This window comes from Medicago truncatula, chromosome 3, assembly GCF_003473485.1.
Source record: "Medicago truncatula cultivar Jemalong A17 chromosome 3, MtrunA17r5.0-ANR, whole genome shotgun sequence".
NCBI lineage: Eukaryota > Viridiplantae > Streptophyta > Magnoliopsida > Fabales > Fabaceae > Medicago > Medicago truncatula.
The window spans coordinates 19,866,734-19,889,083 of record NC_053044.1 but is presented as its reverse complement, the minus strand read 5'-3'; the positions used below and the strand labels follow the sequence as shown (position 1 = coordinate 19,889,083).

The window sequence follows — 22,350 nt, the reverse complement described above, 5'->3', positions numbered from 1 at the left end:
CGTATAAGCGTAAATAGGCTCACATGGCATCAAGCCCTCAACTTACAGGGCATCAAGCCCTCAACATAATATGTATAAATATACATTACATGGCATCAAGCCCTCAACTTAAATGAGTATGCAATGGACTCAACATCTTACGACTTAACAACTTAGACATCTCATATGACTCCAATAATTTGGATCAATATCTTACAACTTAACAACTTAGACATCTTAATGGTATTAATTCATCACAACAGCAAGACAACATCATTTAAACATATGCATCAAGTCACCATCAATAATAATCATATATAACAATTACAACTTCATATCAACGTCTTTCACATTATATGAATATTTTCACATTTAATCATCAAAGTAAATCATCAATATTAATCATCTTATTCATCCTCTCTGAACCTCATTATAATCATTAACAATTTCATTCCTACCCTAAGGATCAACTCATAACATCATGTGCGACAAAAGATCGCAAGAAACCTAAACAAGGTTGTGTGCCACAAGGTTACTCGCGAAGCGAGGCTCTCTACTCGCTATGGCGAGTTCAAAAAATGGTGCACTCGCTATGGCGAACTCACTACTCGCCATGGCGAACTCACTACTCGCCATGGCGAACTGAAAAAGGGTGCTCTCGGGAGTTTTGACATTTTTCACTCAAAAACCTCATTACAGACTTCTCCACGTCAAATCTTGATCTAAAAGTTTGCCCAATCATTCTTAAACAAATTAAGGCACTCAAAACCATCTAAAACTTGGTCTCTAACATCAACTCAAAAATCAAGTTTCACTCACTGGTCAACTCGCTATGGCGAGCAACTACTCGCAATGGCGAGCAAGTTCTGGGCTTACTCGCGAGGCGAGGGGGTTTACTCGCTAGGCGAGCAATGAACTTCATCACTCGCGAGGCGACTACTCATACTCGCCTGGGCGAGCGATGAATGTCAGCTCGGACAGAATTGCAGATTTTCTCAAAACTCACTCAATCTCTTGGTTCCAACATCAAAACTGATTCTAAGAATTGTTCTATGAATAGTCTAAGGACTGGACACTATTTCTACATCAATCTAACCGATTATTCATCTTAATTCATCAATTCTCCATCTTTAACCTAATTCTCAAACTCTCAAAATTACCTCCCTCTACTTGTTAAATCTATTTTCAGAATAATACAACTTAGAATTAGAGAAAGTTAGTCCCACCCTTACCTTAGTAATGATGATCGGCGATCTCTCTCCCTCTTGGTTCTCCTTTTCTCTTGTTTTCTCCAAAAAGCAGTTTCACGTAAAAGACTTTTCTAAACCTAGTTTCCTCCTTATATCTCTCCTCAATCCACTTTATCTTATTTCCTCTATTTCCACTAAACTCTTCTAAATTTCAAAACAGCCCCACATCTCTATATTTATTTTATTTTCAAATCTTATTCTAGTAAATAATAAAATAAGTCTTTAAATAAAATATCAACTCATCTCATAATCATATAAAATCGCATAAATCATCAAAGTAGACTCTAAACTCTAGAAAATAAGTAAATAATTAAAGAGGGCGTTACAACTCTCCCCCGCTTATAGAATTTTCGTCCTTGAAAATTTACCTCAGATCAGACGATCCCCATCCGCTGTTGAGGGCTCATGCCCTGGAATGATCATCATTCAAATTGTTGGGGGACCAAACCAAAAACCTCCCTTAAAAGTTTTTAAACCTAAAATTAGGTAACCCTAATTTGTCATTTTGTTGAAAGAATTTAGTTGATTTTCGTCAAAGTTTGATTGGGGAGAGTTTCAAAGCTTTTCCTTCTAATGGTGCAATGCAGAACTACAAACTTTGTAGTTCTCGTTTATGTTAAGATTGCAACGGTACCTAACTACTACTAGGAAAGAGTTGAATTGTAGTTAATTAGAATTTTCTCATCGTATTTTTTTTGTGTGTAAACCAGTATCCTCTCCAATTGTGGAGACTAATCCGTCGAGCATTGTGAGACCCAAATGGACGGCAAACTCTCCATACGAATATTAACACTGCTGCACGAATGCCCAAGGCTGGATTCGAACCTAAAACCTTGATAGACGAGACTCATGCCATCTCATCTAAGCGCTCTCGATAATTTTCTCAACATATTTGGCATGAAGTTAGAATTTTGGGTGATTTATCATTTACACCATTTTTAATAGTTTAGTCCATAATTCATTTATAAGTGTTTATTCTAATCTATACTATATATATATAAAAAAAAAATCTCATTAAGCTTCTTTAGGCTGACTTTTTTGTTTTAATAAAGGCCCTCAATTTTCAGTACAAATAACACTTGTAACAAATAGATAAGAATAAATTTAAATATTAAAAAAATGTAACAAACACAATATGAATATATATATATATATATGTTTTTTTTCCTTTATCATATAAAAAGTGTAACAAACTAGATAAGTATATTTATACATACTTTTTTCATTATCCCAATTATACCATCAAACAATTTTATCTAATTTTATCTATAATAACGATTGTTGTTGGTGTCATTAAAAAAAGAAAATTAGATTATATACTTTTATTATATTGTTGGTGTCATTGAAATAGATAATTTGATTTGTTATAACTTAGATGCAACAAACATTATTTTTAGTTTTTGTAAAAAAAAAACATTATTTTTTAGTTTTAATCAAAATCAAAATGTCATAAAAAAACATCGTTCATAACAGATACTAAATTCTATCACTTGATAAAAACATAAAGCAATAGATCTTTCATTAAAAAAAAATTCAAACAATTTATTTTCAGATTTTTTAAATTGTTTTTTAATTTTTTAAAATTTATTTTATTATTTTTTAATTTTTAAGACAATTTTCAGAATTTTAATTTTTAATTTTTTTTAATATTATGTGGCACACCACGTCAGCGCCACGTTGCAGAAGTTACACACTAATCAACTGCCAAGTGATCAAAACTCTGCCAAATCAGCTGAATAGTGGGGTAGAAACCTTTTTCAAACAAAAAAACATTTTACAAGATGTATTTCAATTTTTTTTTTTGGTTAATTAAGTTTTTAGTCCTTATAAATATTCACAGTTTTGCTTTTAGTCCCTACAAAATAAAATCATATTTTTTAGTCCCTATAAAATTTTCCATCACCATTTGTAGTCCTTATAAAAATTTTCCATCAACATTTTTAGTCCTTGTAAAAAATTTCCGACATGGCGTAAAAAGTGTAATTTTATTTTATAGGACTAAAAACAAATCAGTGAATATTTTTTTTTACATCAAAACTGAACCAAATTACACTACACGCAAAAAAAAAAAAAAAAAAAAAAAAAAAAACAGCAGATCCATATCTCCACCTTGATCAAAACTCAACATTTCCACCATCCCACTCTTCCAAACAATGGCAAACGTCTCTGTAGCAGCGGAGTGGCAACTCCTCTACAACCGTTACTACCGTAAACCCGAACTCTATCCAATGCGATGGAAACACGTCGACCTCGCTCGGAACAAAATCGCCGCCGCTCCTTTCGGTGGTCCCCTCGCCGTGATCCGCGACGATTCCAAAATCGTCCAGCTCCACGGCGAGTCCGCTCTTCGGAAGCTTCGTCTCTTTTCCTCCTCCGGTCATCTCCTCGCCGATACCGTCTGGCGGAACCCCGGCGGTAGGTTAATCGGAATGTCGTGGACCGATGATCATACTCTCGTCTGCGTTGTTCAAGATGGAACGGTTTATCGCTATGATGTACATGCGCGTTTGATTGAACCGAATCTCTCGTTAGGTAATAATTTATTTATTTATTATTTTGAAAATTTAGGTAATGTTTTAGGAATTGAGGGCTTGTTTGTTATGGATTATAAGAAAAAAAGTGATTATGATACTCGATCATTTAGAGACGAATTTTTAGAGATCTTTATAAAAAGTATAAGCTGTTTTGTGTTAATTGTTTACCAGAATGAAAATCATTTCTTTTTTACAAAAATTAGTTATTAGAGAATGATTTTATATTGGCCCGATTGGATTGACTTATTTTTGAGCTTATGCAAGCAACTAAGCTGTTTTTTCAGAAACTACCTTTACAAGCTTGTGAATAATACATATTTATTTGCATAAGCTCAATGTAAGCCAATCCAAACGGGCCCTAAAACAATTTCTCATTGAAGCAGTTTACAGAGTTTTTTCAGATCCTTATTTTGTTGAAAATTGGATGAAAGTTTCTAAAAGTGACTTTTTCGTGAAAGAAGCCGTCACAAATGAGCTCTAAGTATTAGCTTATTAAGTTTTTAGTATTTTAAATACTGTTTTTACCTTAGAGTTTAATTTCTAGGCAAGGACAATGTAAAAAGTTTTACACTATTAATGTATTACAACCAATCATGTATGCGACTTTAGAGGTGGTTAAAGTAAAAGTGAGAGTTTCTGTTGATCCGATTGTTGACGGTTGTTATTAACTGCCAATTAAAATATGTTTAGATTGTTATTTTACCCTTTTAGCATTGATAATAGTTGATTATTGTAACAGGTAAAGAGTGTTTTGAAAGCAATGTTGCTGATTGTGCGTTTTGGGGAAACGGCGTTGTTTGTATAACGGAATCAAATCAGTTGTTTTGTATTGCGGATTTTAAAAACCCTAACGCGGTGAAGTTGGCAGATCCAGGGATTGTGGAGCCGCCGCGGTGTATGGCGGTTATTGAGCCGCAATATACTGTGTCTGGGAATGTTGAGGTTTTGCTGGGTGTGGGAGATGGTGGTGAGGAGGAGGATGCGGCGGTGATTGCTGTTGAGGAGGACGGTGTGCAGCGGCTAGGTGGCGAGATGCTAAGAGGACCGTTGCAGAAAATGGTGGTGTCGCGGGATGGGAAGTGGCTTGCGTCATTTACGCATGATGGCCGGCTTCTTGTTACTACATCGGATTTGACTGGTGTTATCATCGAGAGGGAGTGCGAGGTGCGTGAATTCTGTCGTGAATTGGATTGGAAATTGAATTTTCAATGTTTTTTTTTTTTTTTTTTTGTTGAATTTTCAATGTTATTGTGAATTTTGTGTGGTTTGGATTTTGAAGCATTGCAAATTTTGTAGACTTAATTGTTCTAGGATCTTGTAGGATTAGTGACGATTTAAAATTTTAATACTGTCTTGACTCTTGATTGTTACTTAGTTATTTTGTGAATAAAATAAGCTTGGAAACACTTGCAAAGACATTGACACTGGGCACGACACTATCATTGACACATAGGCAATGACAATAATTTAAGAAATTAGAATGATTGGGTGTAACGGTCAATATGTATCGGACACACCTTTAATCGTAAGAGTCGATGCTACATAAAATATAAGTGATTATGAGATTTTGTAGAATGCTTAAGATTTTTGTGTTTGTGGGGATGTAGCTTAATTTTTAAATTTATATCATGTCAATAAGCTGATTGCTGTTTTGCATATGATGTTGCCACCCAATTTTGTTAATTACTAAGATAACGTATACTGCTAGAGCACCATGTCTAAGTGGCAAAAATAGTGTATTTAAACTTCAAAGAGACATCCATAATTGTTTATGATCTATGGTCTATATACTTTATTTGCTATCGCTGTAAGGTCTATAATTTATTTTTATATGTGCAGTCAGCTCTTCCTCCAGAGCAGCTTGCTTGGTGTGGAATGGATGCCGTTCTGCTTTACTGGGATGATATGCTTTTAATGATGGGACCTGATGGAGAACCGGTTACATACCTTTATGATGAACCAATAATTCTTATTCCTGAGTGTGATGGAGTGAGGATATTGTCCAATGCTAGCATGGAATTTCTACAACGGGTTCCTGACTCCACAGTTTCAATCTTCACAATTGGCAGCACCTCACCTGCAGCTTTGCTGTATGATGCCTTAGATCATTTTGATAGGCGTAGTGCTAAGGTAGAGACTTCATTCCTGTTCTCTTACTAATGCATGACTAACTTTATAATTATCTGTGGTGTCAGCTACTGTATGTCATTGGTTATATGGTTATATTCAGATATCTACTCATTGCCAACAAATGAATTACTGAATTCGTGTTGTACTTGAAATTTTTAGTCTACAAACTTAAGATGTGGAGTAGGGAAATACTGCATAGACCTTAAAATAATTTTTTCTTGGCGGACGAGTTTGATCATTATTCTCCATTGGCTAAAACCACTATATTGAGCATCAATTTTGCTTTCTGTCTTCCATCTTAATATAATTCTTTTGAATATACTTAAAAAAGAACTTAACTAGTGTCTCTAGCAGTCAATCTTACTGTGATTTACTTCATTCAATAGCTTGTGCTGCTTTCTCTTGTGGTTAGAATCTTCTAACTGATAGCCTACTTCTTACCAAGAATGAATGTATGTTAATTATTTAGGTGTACCCTTATATTTAATGAATATAAGTGGATTAACAAGATTATGCCCGATTTGCACAACAGAATCTAGTTGGATATTGGAATGTGTATTCAAGTTTTTATATATTGTAAGTCTGTAACAATGTAAGCTGTATTCAATTTGATTTTACTTAATAATAGACAGCTTAAGTATATGCTCAAATATTTTTACTGAGTGGTGGGCACATTGAGCATTGCTTTCTACTGACAATGTAATATACCTTTATTAGACTTTTTAAAGAAACAAACAATGGTTATGACTCCCAATAATGGATGATAAAAGTAGATTTGGTTCATTGAGTATGGTCAATTAATTTTCTCTATTTTAGCTCTACATAGAGGAAAGTGATGAAGGAAACCAGCATTCATGGGTGTTTTTTACAACATGTTTTTGATATAAAAATAGAGAGAAATAAGTGATTGGTTATATGTGGACTTAGTTGATGTGTGAGATCTTTATTTGCAATTTAATAATTGTAGATGACTATCTGATTTTCTTATCATCACTCCCCAGGCAGATGAAAATTTGAGATTGATAAGATCGTCCCTTCCTGAGGCTGTTGAAGCATGTGTTGATGCTGCAGGTCATGAGTTTGATGTTTCGCGCCAACGAACTCTCCTAAGGGCAGCCAGTTACGGGCAGGCCTTTTGTAGGTGAGCTTGATTTGAATTATCTGTTGGATATACTGACCAAAATATTTAAAAAATTGTTTTGCTGCCTTAATTACATTCTTTTAGCAGTGAATGTTTGGCAAACATGTTTTCTGATATTCGCTCTCGGTAATGATATCCAGTTGACTTTGGCAGCAATTTTCATCGTGATCGTATCCAAGAAATGTGTAAAATTCTGCGGGTCTTGAATGCAGTGCGCAGCTTTGAGATCGGCATACCTCTTAGTATTCAGCAATATAAGGTTTTTAAGGCATACTTGTCTCTTTAGTGCTGAAATTGTCTGTGCGGACATTGTACTGAATTTGCTTATTCCTATCAGTTGCTTACACCATCTGTCCTGATTGGTCGCCTGATCAATGCTCACCAACATCTGCTTGCATTGCGGATATCCGAATATCTCGGAATGAATCAAGTAAGTGTATGCATATTGTATATTTTTTCATTTTTATTATAATTCTGTAGCACCAGCTGATCAAATACACGATGAAAACTTGATTTTCTTGAAATATTCCCCCATACGAGCAGAAATACGTGCATTACTTGCCAAGTCCTGGACTTTTCTGCCCTTTTTTAATAAAACCATATATTCATTAAGACAATGAGAAGACGATTACAAAGAGTTTGTAAGATGATAGATCCTGCATAAAATGAAAAAGGATAATACAAACAACAAAGCATGCATAAGGCATCAGTGACACGAAACAATGCTTCCCAATCCTTTGACATATGTAACGAAAATTCCTTTAAAAAGAGGATGCCCTCAACCCTCATCCAAATGATAATCCTTAATAATATGAGAACTTAGCTTACCAACCAAATGCACCAAAGTAAAACATGTATTTGACTTGATGGTTATGGACGTGTAATGGTTCATGCTTCTCATCTGCTTAATACACGGCTGGATAGTGTTCAGTGTATTTGTTTATACTTTTAATGATATAGGAAACTCAGCTCCGAGTTTATAAATATGCAATTAGGGTTTGAGGAAATGTGTTGAGCACAAATCTGATCTGTTATACACTACAGTAGTAACAGTACAGATACGGTGTATATGTGAAGAGTGAGTTTCTTATTTTAACAAAGTTACAAAGGTAGTTAATTATTAGAGATGCTTTGTTTGTCCTAATTCTGTTTATGGAAATATTATAGAATTGAAAATCTAAAAATTGATGGAAGCAACAAATAACCATGTTGCAAGGTTGTAATGTGAAAATATGAGGTGAATTAGACTCTTCAATAGAAGTGGTGGGTATATGAAAATTTTGAATGTTCATAAGCTTCCTTTATTTTATTTTAGGGTTAATAGGCTTTTACCCCCCCGCCATTTGGGGGTCTTTTGGTTTACCCCCCTATGAAAAAAAAAACTTGGAGATTCTCCCCTGTAAAATAGAGATTCTTTGGTTTACCCCCCACAGCCAACAGTCAGCATCTGACGACGTGGCATGTTGACATGATATTATTTTTTTTTAATTTCCACGTGGCAAAGTTTTAAAAAATTAAAAAAAGAAAAAATTTCAAAAACAAAAAAACTTTTTTATAAACACAAAAATTTTGAACTTTTTTTAATTTCAATTTTTTTCTATTTTTTGTTTTTTTTAAAACCCCAGATTATTTAAAAACATTCAGCTTTTTTCAATTTTGATAATTAAATTTCAGAACTTTTAAATATCTTCTTAATTTAAAAAAAAATTGAATTTTTTTTCTAATTTTTTAAATTTCGAAATAAAAACCCCCAGATTTTTTAAAAACATTGAGATTTTTTTAATTTTGATTTTTTTCTATTTTTTGATGATAAAATTTTAGAACTTTTAAATATCTTCTTAATTTAAAAAAAAATATGATTTTTTTTTTTCTAATTTTTTAAATTTCAAAATAAAAACCCCCAGATTTTTTAAAAACATTGAGATTTTTCTAATTTCGATTTTTTTTTTATTTTGATAATTAAATTTCAGAACTTTTAAATATCTTCTTAATTTAAAAAAAAATCTGAATTTTTTTCTAATTTTTTAAATTTCGAAAAAAAACCCCAGATTTTTTTAATTTCGATTTTTCAATTTTTTTATTTTTATAATTAAATTTCAGAACTTTTAAATATCTTTTTAATAAAAAAAATCAGAATTTTTTTTTCTAATTTTTAAAATTTTGAAAAAAACCTCCCAGATATTTAAAAGTAGAGAAACAATCAAAATTAAAAATCAGATTTTTTTTTTAAATTAAGAAGATATTTAAAAGTTCTGAAATTTAATTATCAAAATAAAATAAAAAGAACATAGAAAAAAATCGAAATTAAAAAAATTTCAGATTTTTTTCAAAATAAAAAGATTTTTGGATTTTTTATTTTTTATTTTTAAATTATGCCACGTGGAAATTAAAAAAATAAATAAAATATCATGTCAGCATGCCACGTCATCAAATTTATCCAGTCAGATGCTGACTATTGACTGTGGGGGGGTAATCCAAAGAATCTCTATTTTACAGGGGGGAATCTCCAAGTTTTTTTTCCATGGGGGGGTATACCAAAAAACCCTCAAATGGCAGGGGGGTAAAAGCCTATTAACCCTTTATTTTTGGATAGAAGAGGAAAAAATGATTGTTGGTTGGGAGACAATTACAAAGGTAACAGCAGTTAAAGGATCAATGGCGGGCTCATAGGGTGCTTGGTATGAGGAAAAAATGATTTACTGAATTATTACAGTTCTATTGATTGATTGTTTTATTCTCTGTTTTTTTAATTACTGATATATCGCTTCATTAGCAATCTTCTTTGAGTGTAAAAGTAAAGTTTGTTTTTTTTTTTTTTTGTTGACTACTTTTGTGTAGGAGGTAGTGATAATGCACTGGGCATGTGCTAAGATAACTGCATCATTGGCAATACCCGATGCTACTCTTCTAGAGATTCTGCTTGATAAGGTTCCCCTCCCCCTCCTCAAGCTCTGTTACAATCATCATATTTTATGCAACTACTCTTGAATTGTGTTCTTTTACTTTCAGTTAAAAGTGTGCAAAGGCATATCCTATGCAGCAGTTGCTGCTCATGCAGACAAAAATGGCCGCCGGAAGTTAGCTGCCTTGCTTGTTGAACACGAACCCCGTTCATCTAAACAGGTGGAATTCTTGTTTTCTAGTTATTTTGGATACATGTTAAATTAATGGCGTCTCAATTTTGTGTCCCCTCATCCCTATGTCACACCCAATTTGATGGGTGGTTTCTGGTTAGATATTTTCTTATTGTTCTCATCAATTCTCATGTTTAGGTTCCTCTCCTGTTAAGCATAGGAGAAGAAGATACAGCCTTGATGAAGGCGACTGAATGTGGTGATACAGACCTTGTTTACCTTGTACTTTTTCATATTTGGCAAAAGGTATTGGACTCTGGAAAGGTTTATATATTTTAAATGTTGTCAGGTTTGTGATGTATATGGAGTAACGCATGTATCTCATACACACATTCTTGTTATGATGATGCAGAGGCAACCGTTGGAGTTCTTTGGAACCATACAGGCCAGACAATTAGCACGGGACTTATTTATAACTTATGCACGGTATGTTCCATTGAACCATTTTTCAAAAGGCAAGACAGGTGGATCTTCCTTGTAATGTAATATTAAGGTTCAATGCTAACTCATGAGAAAATGAAGAAAAAAACTGCATAGTGCATATAATAAAAAACGTTTTTTTTTACCAAATCATTGCCCGGAAAGTTGCGTATTATGATAAAAGTAGAAGTTCAGGAGATTGCTGAACAATGCTACTTATGCACTCTTGGATACACCCTATCTGACATATGTTATGGTCCAAAGGCATCTTTGTTCTGCCATTCTCTGAAATATGAAGCTAGAATGTCTAAATTTGTTTCTTGGTGTCTCATCACCGATGTCAACCTTTGTCCCCTTCGCCAGAGTCAAAGTGTGCATTTGCTCCGCTGTAGAATGTGATGTATGTGACCCTCATAGCAACATAGAAGTGTCTGTAAATTATAAATTACCCTGACAAAATAGAGTACTTAGACTAAGATGAATCATTTACAATGCAATCCTCACATAAACAATCCAAAGATAAGAAGGTGGATCATGGCTTTTGTAAACAACTAGTAAAGAAGATGAGAACAATGCTGTTGCAGGGGCACTGGTATAGTTTGTGGTTCTGTTTTCTGAACCAGCTTACTATATTCTTTGGCAGAAGGAAACAAATTGCAGACCTTGCAGGACTCAATGAAGAACTGGATGGTTAATAGTCATGGTGAAATTGTCGGATAGAAGTAACCATACCTGAGCATTCTTGAAATAGCTGGTCTTTCCTGCTATAGTCTCCATAGAAATAGATTATTCATCATTTATCGATAAAGAAAAAATCATAAGAATCATTAGAAGTTTGACAAAATCAATGCAATTTTTTAATATATTTGTTGGGAGTAAAAGTAGGCAGATGTGTGGTTGGCAACAAGGGAAAGTTAAGTGGCAGGAGTTGGGAAATAGAGGGTAGTAGGGGGTCACAAATCACAATGGGAATTCATGTTTTCCTTTATTGATTTGATAGCGTGTTTTTAACGGAGCAATGAAGTATGAGTCCATCAACCTATAAACTACTAGTGTTTCGTAGCGACTACTTTCTAGTAACACTTCATATAAAGTATATGATGCAACACAGATGATGGTGGTGCTGGTTAAAATATATAAAAGAGGTTTAAACATGTTGGAATCATGGGTTTAGGATTTCTTGAGGTGGGTGATGAAATAGGTGGCCTTATGTGCGCTGTTAATTGCCTATCTTCCTCTCTCGATTGTATGTTGTTAGAAACTTTTTTAAGAGCTTCAAGTATGTGCACCTCTTGAGGAAATCGTTTCAGAGTTTCAAGTTGGTTTCAATTTCTGTCTTTCTAGGTTTAGATATGGGTTAGTGGTGATTGGGGGGAAGGGAAAATGATACCTGAATTATTTTTATTTTATAGTATTTAGTTATTTTGATTATTTTAACAAAGAAACCGACACAATTACAAAAAATGCCACATTATTAATTGAAGGCCACATCATTTAAAAATGTCAACATAAGTGTGCATTGTGTCACACAAGAGTGACACATCAGCATTTTGGCAAGGGTATATTCTATGAAGGACTAAAAGTGGGAGAATCTTAAATGACAGGGATGAAAAAATAAAAATCAGAATGCTCTCATTACAGGGACCAAAAACATTATTAACCCTTTTCGATATCTCTATTTTTCATACATTTTTTTCCCCCTTATTTAATTATGATTAAGAATTTAATACAGTAAAAAGTGGATTAGTGTTTTGGGAGGCACATCTTTAAATATTAAAATTAGAGGTAGCGATGAGTGAAATGCAATGGTTAAGATTTAATCTCGATCCCGTTTATGATTCTCTGTCCTTATTTTCTAGCTTGGACAGACTAGATCCCTTTTTAATAATCAATAGAGTCGCATGATTTGTAGTATTAAATACGTTTTATTGGGAAATAATGTTATGCATCCTTTGATAAATATATCTCATTTTCAGGTGCTATAAACATGAATTTTTGAAGGACTTCTTCTTATCAACAGGGCAACTTCAAGTATGTTCTGTTTGCAACAAATTGTATAATATGCATTACTTCTGATTTGGAATATTATATACGGTGAAAATGTCTACTATATATCATCAGTTGCATTTCCTTGTAATAGAGATGGTTTCACAAAAAATACTGATAACCTCATTCGATATCAATAGCTTTTATTTTTTTGCACGGAATTGATGATTTTTCTATTCCCATGTCGTCAACTGCTTATCATGACATTATGGCTTCTTTTTTTTTTTGCGCGGAATTGACAATTTACAACACTCTCATAAAGTTTATAATCATAATTGTTATGCCATTTCCAATATGTTAAATTTAAGTATTGCTAGTAATCATATACTTATATCCTCAACAGCACTTTATCATGCTTTCCATTTAGTATTGGAATTTAGGAATTTATTCTGAAGTTAATCCATGCAGGATGTGGCATTTCTTCTTTGGAAAGAATCATGGGAACTTGAAAAAAATCCCATGGCAAGCAAGGGATCTCCACTTCATGGTCCTCGAATAAAACTTATTGAGAAGGCTCAAAATCTTTTTGCAGAAACCAAGGAACATACCTTTGAATCAAAGGCAGCTGAGGAGCATGCAAAACTTTTAAGGTGTGATTATCAGTTTTTTGTTACACTGCTGGACCATAAATAAATCATCATTGAATTATTTAATTTGTTAGGCTTTTGGGGTGTTTTGATATTCATATATTTATCATTAAGTGATGATATTCATATAAGTTCTGCAAAAACATTTGGATTGTGTTACTAGCTGTTAGATAAAATTATTAATCCTTGGTGACTAAATATTCATGCCTTCAGTCAAGGGAAATTTATGAAACTATTGCTACTGCAGACTCCAGCATGAACTTGAAGTGACCACAAAGCAGGCCATTTTTGTGGATTCAAGTATAAGTGACACAATCCGGACTTGTATTGTCTTGGGAAATCATCGAGCTGCATTAAAAGTGAAAACAGAATTTAAGGTTGGTAACTCTTAATTTGAACCTTGATTATGGTTCTTTGAAGGAATAGAATGATTCATTTTGTGCCTTTGAATGAATGATTTGTGTAAATGAAAATAAAACAATGTGAAACCAACAAATAGGACCACTTTTTATGACCCCTACCTCTTCTGTGTAAACCAACAAATAGGACCACTTTTTATGACCCCTACCTCTTCTTTGAATGAATGATTTGTGTAAATGAAAATAAAACAATGTGAAACCAACAAATAGGACCACTTTTTATGACCCCTACCTCTTCTGTGTAAATCAGTTCCTGAGCTCATAATTTTGTGGTTCTAACACTACAGGTGTCGGAGAAGAGATGGTATTGGCTTAAGGTTTTTGCTCTGGCCACAATCAAGGACTGGGCTGCCCTAGAAAAATTTTCGAAGGAGAAGAAACCTCCAATAGGTAAGTTTTAGAATGTGTAATATATGTCTTTCATATTGTATTTGGTATCTTTTTCTTTAATAGTGGTATTATTCAAGCTACGTTTTGTTCATATCACAATCACACGCCTAAATCTATGGAGTTTTAAAAGGACTCTTTTCGAAGATCCCCTCAATTTTTTATTTCCGTTAAATTGTTCATTACACTAACCATCTTTTTAGGTGGCTTTCTAGTTGCAGTTTGGATTAATTAATTAATTAATGGGTTGATATATATGTATCTACACACACACACACACACGTCTGTGTGTGTATGTTTACAGTTGAAAATAATAAATGATTAAAACAACCACATGCTCCTTCTCCTATTCATTTCTAAAAAGATGGTTACAAACATGAGATAAAAGAAAGCATGTAAAATGTCTACGAGCGTTGCTTAAACTAACTTCCCACCGGAGGTGATATACACAGTGTACAAAGAGAGCAAGTAGAAAAAGAGCAGACACGACAATTCTGTGATAGGATTCAGTACAATGTGCAGTGGCCCTCATATTTAAGAGAGTATTATATAAGAAAGAAATATGAACGAAGTTCATAAATTTAAGAAAAGACTAAACCCTAGCAACATCTTATACTAACACTTAACAAATGACGTGATACTGTAACATGTTTGATCACAATATGTAGTGACCTTCATCTTCATATTTAAGAGTAGTATATAAGAAGAGGAGTGCTATGAACACTCACTTAGAGACTCTCTTTCCAACACTCACTCTTATTTGGCGAAATTCATGCGGTCTCACAATTTTGGAAATGGGCCTGCACATAAAGTGGTGGGGTCCACATGATTTATCCAATAAGAGTGAACGTTGGAAAAAGATTGTTAGTGACTGTTTCTGGCACTACTTATATAAGTAAGACATATGAACCAAACTCATATACTCGAGTAAACCCTAGTAACTTATTATAATAGATTTAAACATGACTTGATAAATTTCTTTTGCTTTTAAAATTTATTTAATTCTACTGATAACTACTGCACGATTTTTTCTTATTTAAGCAAATATCCATTAATTAATAGTAGTGTAATTATTTTTAATTAATTCTACCTCAAATAAACAGAAATACTTTTATTATGAGGAATATTTTATTTTAGATCCTCTCTGTGGCTTTGTAACTACTGCACAATGTTGTAACCAAAAAAAGAAACCTACTGCACAATGTTTTTTATTTAAGCAAATATCCATTAATTAATAGTAGTGTAATTACTTTTTAATTAATTCTACCTCAAATAAACAATAATACTTTTATTATGAGGAATATCTTATTTTCGAATATCTCTATGGCTTTGTATATTGGTTTTGGAAATGTAGTTGAATTTGTGTAGATTTGATTTCCAGCTGTTTATGTTATATCAATTAGTTTTTTGTACTTAATTTGAAGTGTGACAATTTTCAAAGTAAAGCTGCGTTGTTTTTTTAATAAAGAATTCCAGTACATACTTTGCAATTTTGGATACCTATGGAAAGTGAGAATGCTAAGGAGTGCCCTTAGAGCATTGGTTAATGAAATATTAGTAGAAAGTATTTAATTAGAAGGTAAGTATTTGAAAATATAAGAACGATGTTAGATTTAATTTTTTTTAAGTAATTGGAGAACATTTAATACATACTCTATTAAATGCCCCTTAACCAATATATTTTGGGAACTTATAGCAACACCCTATGAATTATGCAAGAGATGCAGATTTGAAATTTTGTTTCCCTCTTGTAATGTTCATCATTAAGTAGTGGTAGTTGTTTCCTTTTACTATGTTTGGTACCTTATTATTATTTTGACGACCAATACCTACATGTTTTGGCATCCATAGGTTATAGGCCATTTGTGGAGGCATGCATTGAAGCAGATGAAAAGGGAGAAGCTATTAAATATATCCCCAAACTTGCAGACCCTCGAGAAAAAGCCGAGGTATTTTAAGCTTGTCTCAAATCTCAATTTTATGTATTTTTTCTTCTTCTTTTTTTTAGTTTTTGAGGATTAAAAGATTGAAATGTTTATAACAAGCAACACCGGTAACCAATATCAGAGTAGTCAGTTTCAATTTTTGTTCTTCGTTATTGTTTTTTTCTTTTCATGTTATTAGTTGAACCAGGGGAAAAGATACATTATTGATTGTTTGAGGTTTAAATAATGCATACATTTTATCACAATTTCAACCATTGGACATGGCTAAAACTCCCCACTTTTCTGTCTAAAATGAAAATTTTACCATTGAGATGCCAAGTCCTCTATCTCCAGAAATGAAGCCTACAATATGTGCTGAACTTGGGACAATATTGCCGAAACTACAACCCAGTGCTTTTTGAAAAGAAAAAAAAAACAGCTCAGAAAATAATAAATTAAATTCTAGTAAAACTGTGATCTAGATAGACTGCGTAAAGTGTATACTACTGCAAATTTGTATAGCACAAGCTAGAGCTTTTGCTGTGGAAGCGACGAGACTTTAGCTCAAATTAGAGTTTTGCATACCAAATAATATGTTGAATGGGAGAAAATAGAAAAACATGGAGAAACTGTTTGAATTATGAACTACACAACGGAATCAATTTTACGTAGATGCAAAGCAATAATTACAAGAAAAAAATACAGATAAAATAATATATTTTCACCATAATATAATTTTTTATTTATTATTTTTAGTATAGTTTTGCACATGTATAATGTATTATAGTTGTATATCTTCTCTTATTCTGGACAGTCATATGCTCGAATTGGTATGGCCAAGGAAGCTGCGGATGCTGCTGCACAGTCAAAAGACGGTGAGTTGCTTGGTCGGTTGAAATTGACATTTGCACAAAATGCAGCAGCTTCATCAATATTTGATACTCTTCGAGATCGATTGTCTTTCCAAGGGGCTTCATGATTTTCTTTCCTGACTCCTCATACCATTTTCCTATTTATTTTTGATCAATTCGAACAAATATTGTGTGTATATTGTGTTAAAAATGTAACTTATCTGAGGTTAATGTGGTTGTTGCCTTTTTTTCTCCACCTCTTTACATGATCAAAGAGACATTCACTTTTTCGTGTTTATATTGCTTGATTTTGTCATTAATGTATGTATAATACAATTTGTTAATGAGTAATGATAACATCTGCGTTTAGTTATTTGTATTGATGGTGTCTAAGTTCTTTTTGATTCCTCTTGTTGGGTAATGAAAAATTTAAGAATCAATCATCAATTTAATCCCTAAACAATTTTCTCTTTAATTTAGGCTCTAAACTACTTAAATATAATAAGTAATTCTTAAGTATATAAAATTCGTCAATCTAGTATCTGTTTTAAGATGTTTTTGTCGTTAATGTATGTATAATACAAAATGGACAGATTTCCATATACCTGATGGGATAAGATCGCAAGTGCACGGTTCTATCGAAATAGTAAAATAAGAGTATCGTTCCGACAGGGAGTTATGAATTCAATTAACTTTTAATGATGATTAGATGAAAGAGTTTTAGATAAAAGTTTGGATTTTTAATTACAAGAAAATAAAAGAAAAGATAAAAGCCTTGGGATTATTGGTTCATCTAATTGACAAGTTCTTCACAAGCCAAAGTATTAAACTTATAACTTTATGTTAGACCTAACTTCTAAAGACAGTTTCTCTTTTGTTCCTCTAGCAACCAAGCCTATTTCGCTGACTTGATTACTATTAGATTTTGGTCCTAAGTTGCAACCAAGCCTATTTCGCTGACTTGATCATAATTTAGAATCCTTGAAGTTCGAAACTATATGTCTCAAAGATTGTAAAGACTATTTCGCTGCCTTTACAATCTTTGTCTAAATTCACTTGTTCGAATATCAAAACTCCACTTTCGTTTTATGAATTGATATTTGAGATGATGGACGAACAATTATCAAACCCTTCACTTTCGTTTCCACAGTTTGATAATGGTTAATCCATGTTAAAGCGGTGAATTTAGATTAGAGATTAGGGTTACATAAGATTAAGGTTTAAAGCTTGGTTTGATTAGGATTATGTCATTAGACTTATCCAACAATCCCAAGACAAGAGAAGTCTACTCACTAATGTTCATCGTAGACATGGAGAAGAAGAGAGAAAGCATAAAAGTAAATAACAAGAAAGTAAATGAACTTTTATTAGAAAGACAATTGTCACATATTGCATTCCAAGAAAAGATGAATATTTGTGATGGCTAGCTACTCTATTTATAGTTTACCTTCGACTTAAAATCTAAGCAATCACTAGAATGTTCCACAAGTAAACTAAAACAGAGTAGCTTAAAATCTAAGCAAAAGCAGCAAAAGTAGTTCTGGAGTGTGGCACGGCCGTGCCAAGCTTCTGACTTTGGGGGAGATATATTTTGTCTCCAAATCTCCGTATTTTCGTACCGAATCAGCTCCAAATCCCTTTCTTTTGCTCCAAGACTCAATCCATCAAATATTCGTTCCTAAAATATAACAATATGGAATTTAAAGTAAAATAGTTCAAAAAGGAAATAATATAAATATAAAATAAACTTAAATCTAATTAAAACGAAACTAAATAACATATTAAAATAGATAATAAATGACTCATCAATACCTAGCTTCAGGTGTCAGTACTCCTTCATCTATTTTTAGAAAATAAAACCATTTTTCATTTTGCTAGAGATTGTTGACATCAATCTTACTGAATTTTTCCATGACTAAAAAATGGTAGAAAAGAAGGATTTGCATTCTATGTTGGCGATGAATATGAAAAGCGTCGAACCTTTTATTCACAATGTCAAATCATTATGTTGTTGAAGGAGTTGGAGGATGGTAAAAAATCGGCAGAAGTGGGAGGAAAAAATAAGTCGAAAATTAACGTCGAAATTGAAAAAATAGAAAAAAAAGAATCAAAAAATATGGGAGGAAAAAATAAGTCGAAAAATAGTAAAATTGTTGGAAGGGGAAAAAATAATGAGGGAGAAGAATTACGTGATACGGAGGCGTTGGCTAGAAAGCAGGCTCTTGAACAGGTTAAATTAAATGCGAATGAGAGTGAGGAGGAAAGGGAGAAAATTCGATTAAGTGCAGTTGTTGGTGACACTTCTTATTCTGTTAAAGAGATAAATAATAGTCACGTCGGTGGTGGTACCAAAGTCCCACGCAAGTTTGTTTCCGATAACGAAGATGTTGTTTGGGCAAGTAAAGGGGCGTTTGCAAGAGTGCTAAATGGGGACTGTATTCCTATTGTGCAACAGAAAATCATTGACGCTGGTTTTGATAATGTTCGGGTGTTACCTAGAGGAGGAGATAATGTGGTTTTATTTTGTCTCGGCAAAGATGATATGATGTCTATTTATCTTGAAGCTGCTGATTTTTTTAACTGTTTCTTTTCTGATCTGCGTGCTTGGTCCCTGGATGAGGACATTGTGTCCGAAAGAGGTATTTGGCTTCAGATTTATGGTGTTCCCTTACATGTCTGGCATTTTAAATTTCTTGAATTTATTTCATCATCTTTTGGGAGACTGTTAAAAATAGATCCTTGCACTACCAATCTAGAGAGGTTTGATTTTGCTCGTATTTTAGTTAGCACGTTTTGATCTTATCAATGAGGTGGAGAATATTTTGATTGATGACAAGCCGTATAAAATTAAATTTGTGGAGGAAACAGAATCGGTTTTTGCACGTGACATTTGTTTTGATGAAGAAGCTTCTGATTCCGTTTCTGAATGCTCGGAACACTTTGATGAATTGCACAATGAAGAACCCATTGTTAATGCCCTTGTTCATGATCTCAAGGAGGTTTGGGAGCACTCAGTTGACAAGCAAGCTGCAGCCACATGTGCAGCTCCTTCAGCTGCGCATATTAGCAATGCCTCAGCTTCTTTTAATTTACAACAGCAGCATGTATCTACACCTCTTGATCCCATGCAGCCAAATGAATTAGAAGGTCGTGCTCCTCCAAATGGTGTATGTTCTGGTGCAGTAAGCAAACTTCATCCAAAAAAAGCGGCCTCTTATTCCAACACTCGAAAATCTACATCAATTTCGGGTCCTTGGAGTTTCGATTGGATTAAAGACCATCATGTAGGAGACGTTGGAGTTGTTTTTTCACATAAAAAGAAGAAAAAGGTAATGCATCAGCGGCATAAACTTCCTCATAATCCTTCTCTTATTAATCTTCGCCGTATTGCTCGTATGCCACTCAAAGACCGACAAAATTTAATTCATATGCTCAAGAAAATCAACAAAAAATCAACAGCTCTCTCTAGTTCTTATGGCAGCAACAACAGAGAAAGTTTGGATGCTAAATCATCTTCAACATCATCCGGGGAAGATTGGAAAAATTGGATTCCTTTGCATGATAAATCTAATGGAGGTAACAAAGATATTATAGATATTGGCAAAGCTATCAATTTACAATTCAAGGGTGATTGTTCTAATATGTTTCAAGTTCTCTCTCGGCCTAATAAATTGGAGAGGAAGTCATTGTTAGTTGATGATGGCATTGAGGGCAGCCACGCAAAGGTTATGGCCTCTTCTATTGGTTGTTAATCTGTGTGTTTTGATTTTACGTGTTGGTGGTCAAAATGAAATTCATTTCTTATAATATAAGAGGGTTGGGGAGTTTTGAGAAAAGAAAGGAAATTCAAAAGATTGTGAAATTTCACTGTCCGTGGATTCTATGTGTACATGAAACCAAGTTGGAAAATATTAATGATTTTCTTTGTTCTTCGCTCTGGGGTAATCAAAACTACGGTTTCTCTTACAGACCTTCTGTGGGAGCGTCCGGTGGTATTTTAACTATTTGGGACTCGATGGAAGTTGATGTTATTGTTACTAGGAGCCTGGCTCATGTTGTTATTATTCAAGGAAAATTGGTGAAAAATGGGGCCGATTTTTCTCTTGCAAATGTCTATGCACCGTGTGACCCCCTTCGGCGGCAAGATGTTTGGGCTCACCTTGGTGCAATCATTGGTAATTTTCGAGCGACTTGTTGGTGTGTTTGTGATGATTTTAACGCTATTCGTTCTCCCACTGAACGCAAGAGCAGAGTGGTTGGTACTTTTGTTGAAGATTTTTCTCATTTCAATCAATTCATTGATAGTAACATTCTCTTTGATCTTCCTCTTTGTGGCAAAAATTTTACTTGGTTTAGAGGGGATGGTGTCTCTATGAGCCGTCTAGATCGCTTTCTTTTGTCAAAAGAGTGGTGCGCTTTATGGCCCAATATGATGCAACATGCTTTAAATCGCGGCCTTTCTGATCATTGTCCCATTTAACTGTCTATAGATGAAGAAAATTGGGGCCCTCGACCTAGGCGCATGCTGAAGTGTTGGGGGGATTTACCAGGTTACAAAAAATTTGTTAGAGATAATTTACAATCATATCATATTGAAGGTTGGGGTGGCTATGTCCTTAAAGAAAAATTGAAACTGATTAAGGGGAGCCTGAACACTTGGCATCAGAATCACACTCAAAATATTGAAGGCCGCTTAAGCAACGTTCAAGATCGTATTTCCTTCTTAGATGCTAAAGGGGAGGATGATGATCTTTTACTAGAGGAAATTGAGGAGCTTCATTCTCTATCATCAGAATTTCGTTCATTATCTCGCATCAACACCAGCATGCAATGGCAGAAATCTAGATTACTTTGGTTGAAAAAGGGAGATGCTAACACTAAGTTCTTCCATAGCATTATGTCCTCTAGGCGGCGAGCAAACTCCATTTTTTCTTTATCTGCTAATGGCACTATTGTTGAGGGCGTTGAAGGAATCCGAGGACTGGTTTTCAATCACTTCTCATCTCATTTTAAATCCGTGGCTGCTGAAAGACCTAGCATTGAGAATCTCAATTTTAATATACTTAATTTAGGCCAATGTGGTGAGCTAACTAAACCATTTTCAATTGACGAAGTTAAACAAGCTGTTTGGGATTGTGACAGTTTTAAAAGTCCTGGACCAGATGGTGTTAATATGGGGTTTGTTAAGGATTTTTGGCCGGAGCTCCGTGATGATATTATGCACTTCTTATCTGATTTTCATAGGAATGGGAAGTTGTCAAAAGGCATCAACAATACTTTTATTGCTTTAATTCCTAAAATCGAGTGCCCGCAGCGCCTGAATGATTTTAGACCAATATCTATGGTTGGAAGTCTTTACAAAATTCTTTCCAAAGTTCTCTCCAATAGATTGCGAAGGGTTATGTCTAGTGTTATTTCAGAAACTCAATAAGCTTTTATTCATGGTAGACAAATTCTTGATGGTATTCTCATCGCTAACGAGATTGTGAAAGATGCTAAGCGCTTGAAAAAAGATTTGCTCTTATTCAAGGTTGATTTTGAGAAGGC

At 33.8% G+C, this 22,350-nt stretch overlaps 1 protein-coding gene across 1 annotated transcript; it reads left to right on the top strand.

Annotated features, from left to right (window-relative positions):
• The first annotated feature begins 3,382 nt into the window (after positions 1-3,382).
• Positions 3,383-17,182, top strand: LOC11407131 (protein VACUOLELESS1). The gene is made up of 16 exons (XM_003599734.3): positions 3,383-3,761; positions 4,503-4,927; positions 5,603-5,893; positions 6,895-7,034; positions 7,188-7,293; positions 7,372-7,464; positions 9,873-9,962; positions 10,044-10,157; positions 10,307-10,414; positions 10,521-10,594; positions 12,565-12,619; positions 13,043-13,224; positions 13,469-13,598; positions 13,928-14,030; positions 15,879-15,976; positions 16,767-17,182. Exons 1-16 carry the CDS (start codon positions 3,383-3,385, stop codon positions 16,929-16,931), a joined length of 2,553 nt encoding a protein of 850 aa, XP_003599782.2. The 3' UTR covers positions 16,932-17,182.
• Positions 17,183-22,350: the final 5,168 nt, after the last annotated feature.

What these genes read in the sequence shown, in the direction of transcription:
- LOC11407131 (XM_003599734.3), top strand. Translation starts at nt 3,383, where the DNA reads ATGGCAAACGTCTCTGTAGCAGCGGAGTGGCAACTCCTCTACAACCGT. An exon ending in TTATTTATAACTTATGCACG is followed by an intron (nt 10,595 to 12,564) that starts GTATGTTCCATT and finishes TCTCATTTTCAG; the next exon opens with GTGCTATAAACATGAATTTT. An exon ending in AAGTGAAAACAGAATTTAAG is followed by an intron (nt 13,599 to 13,927) that starts GTTGGTAACTCT and finishes CTAACACTACAG; the next exon opens with GTGTCGGAGAAGAGATGGTA.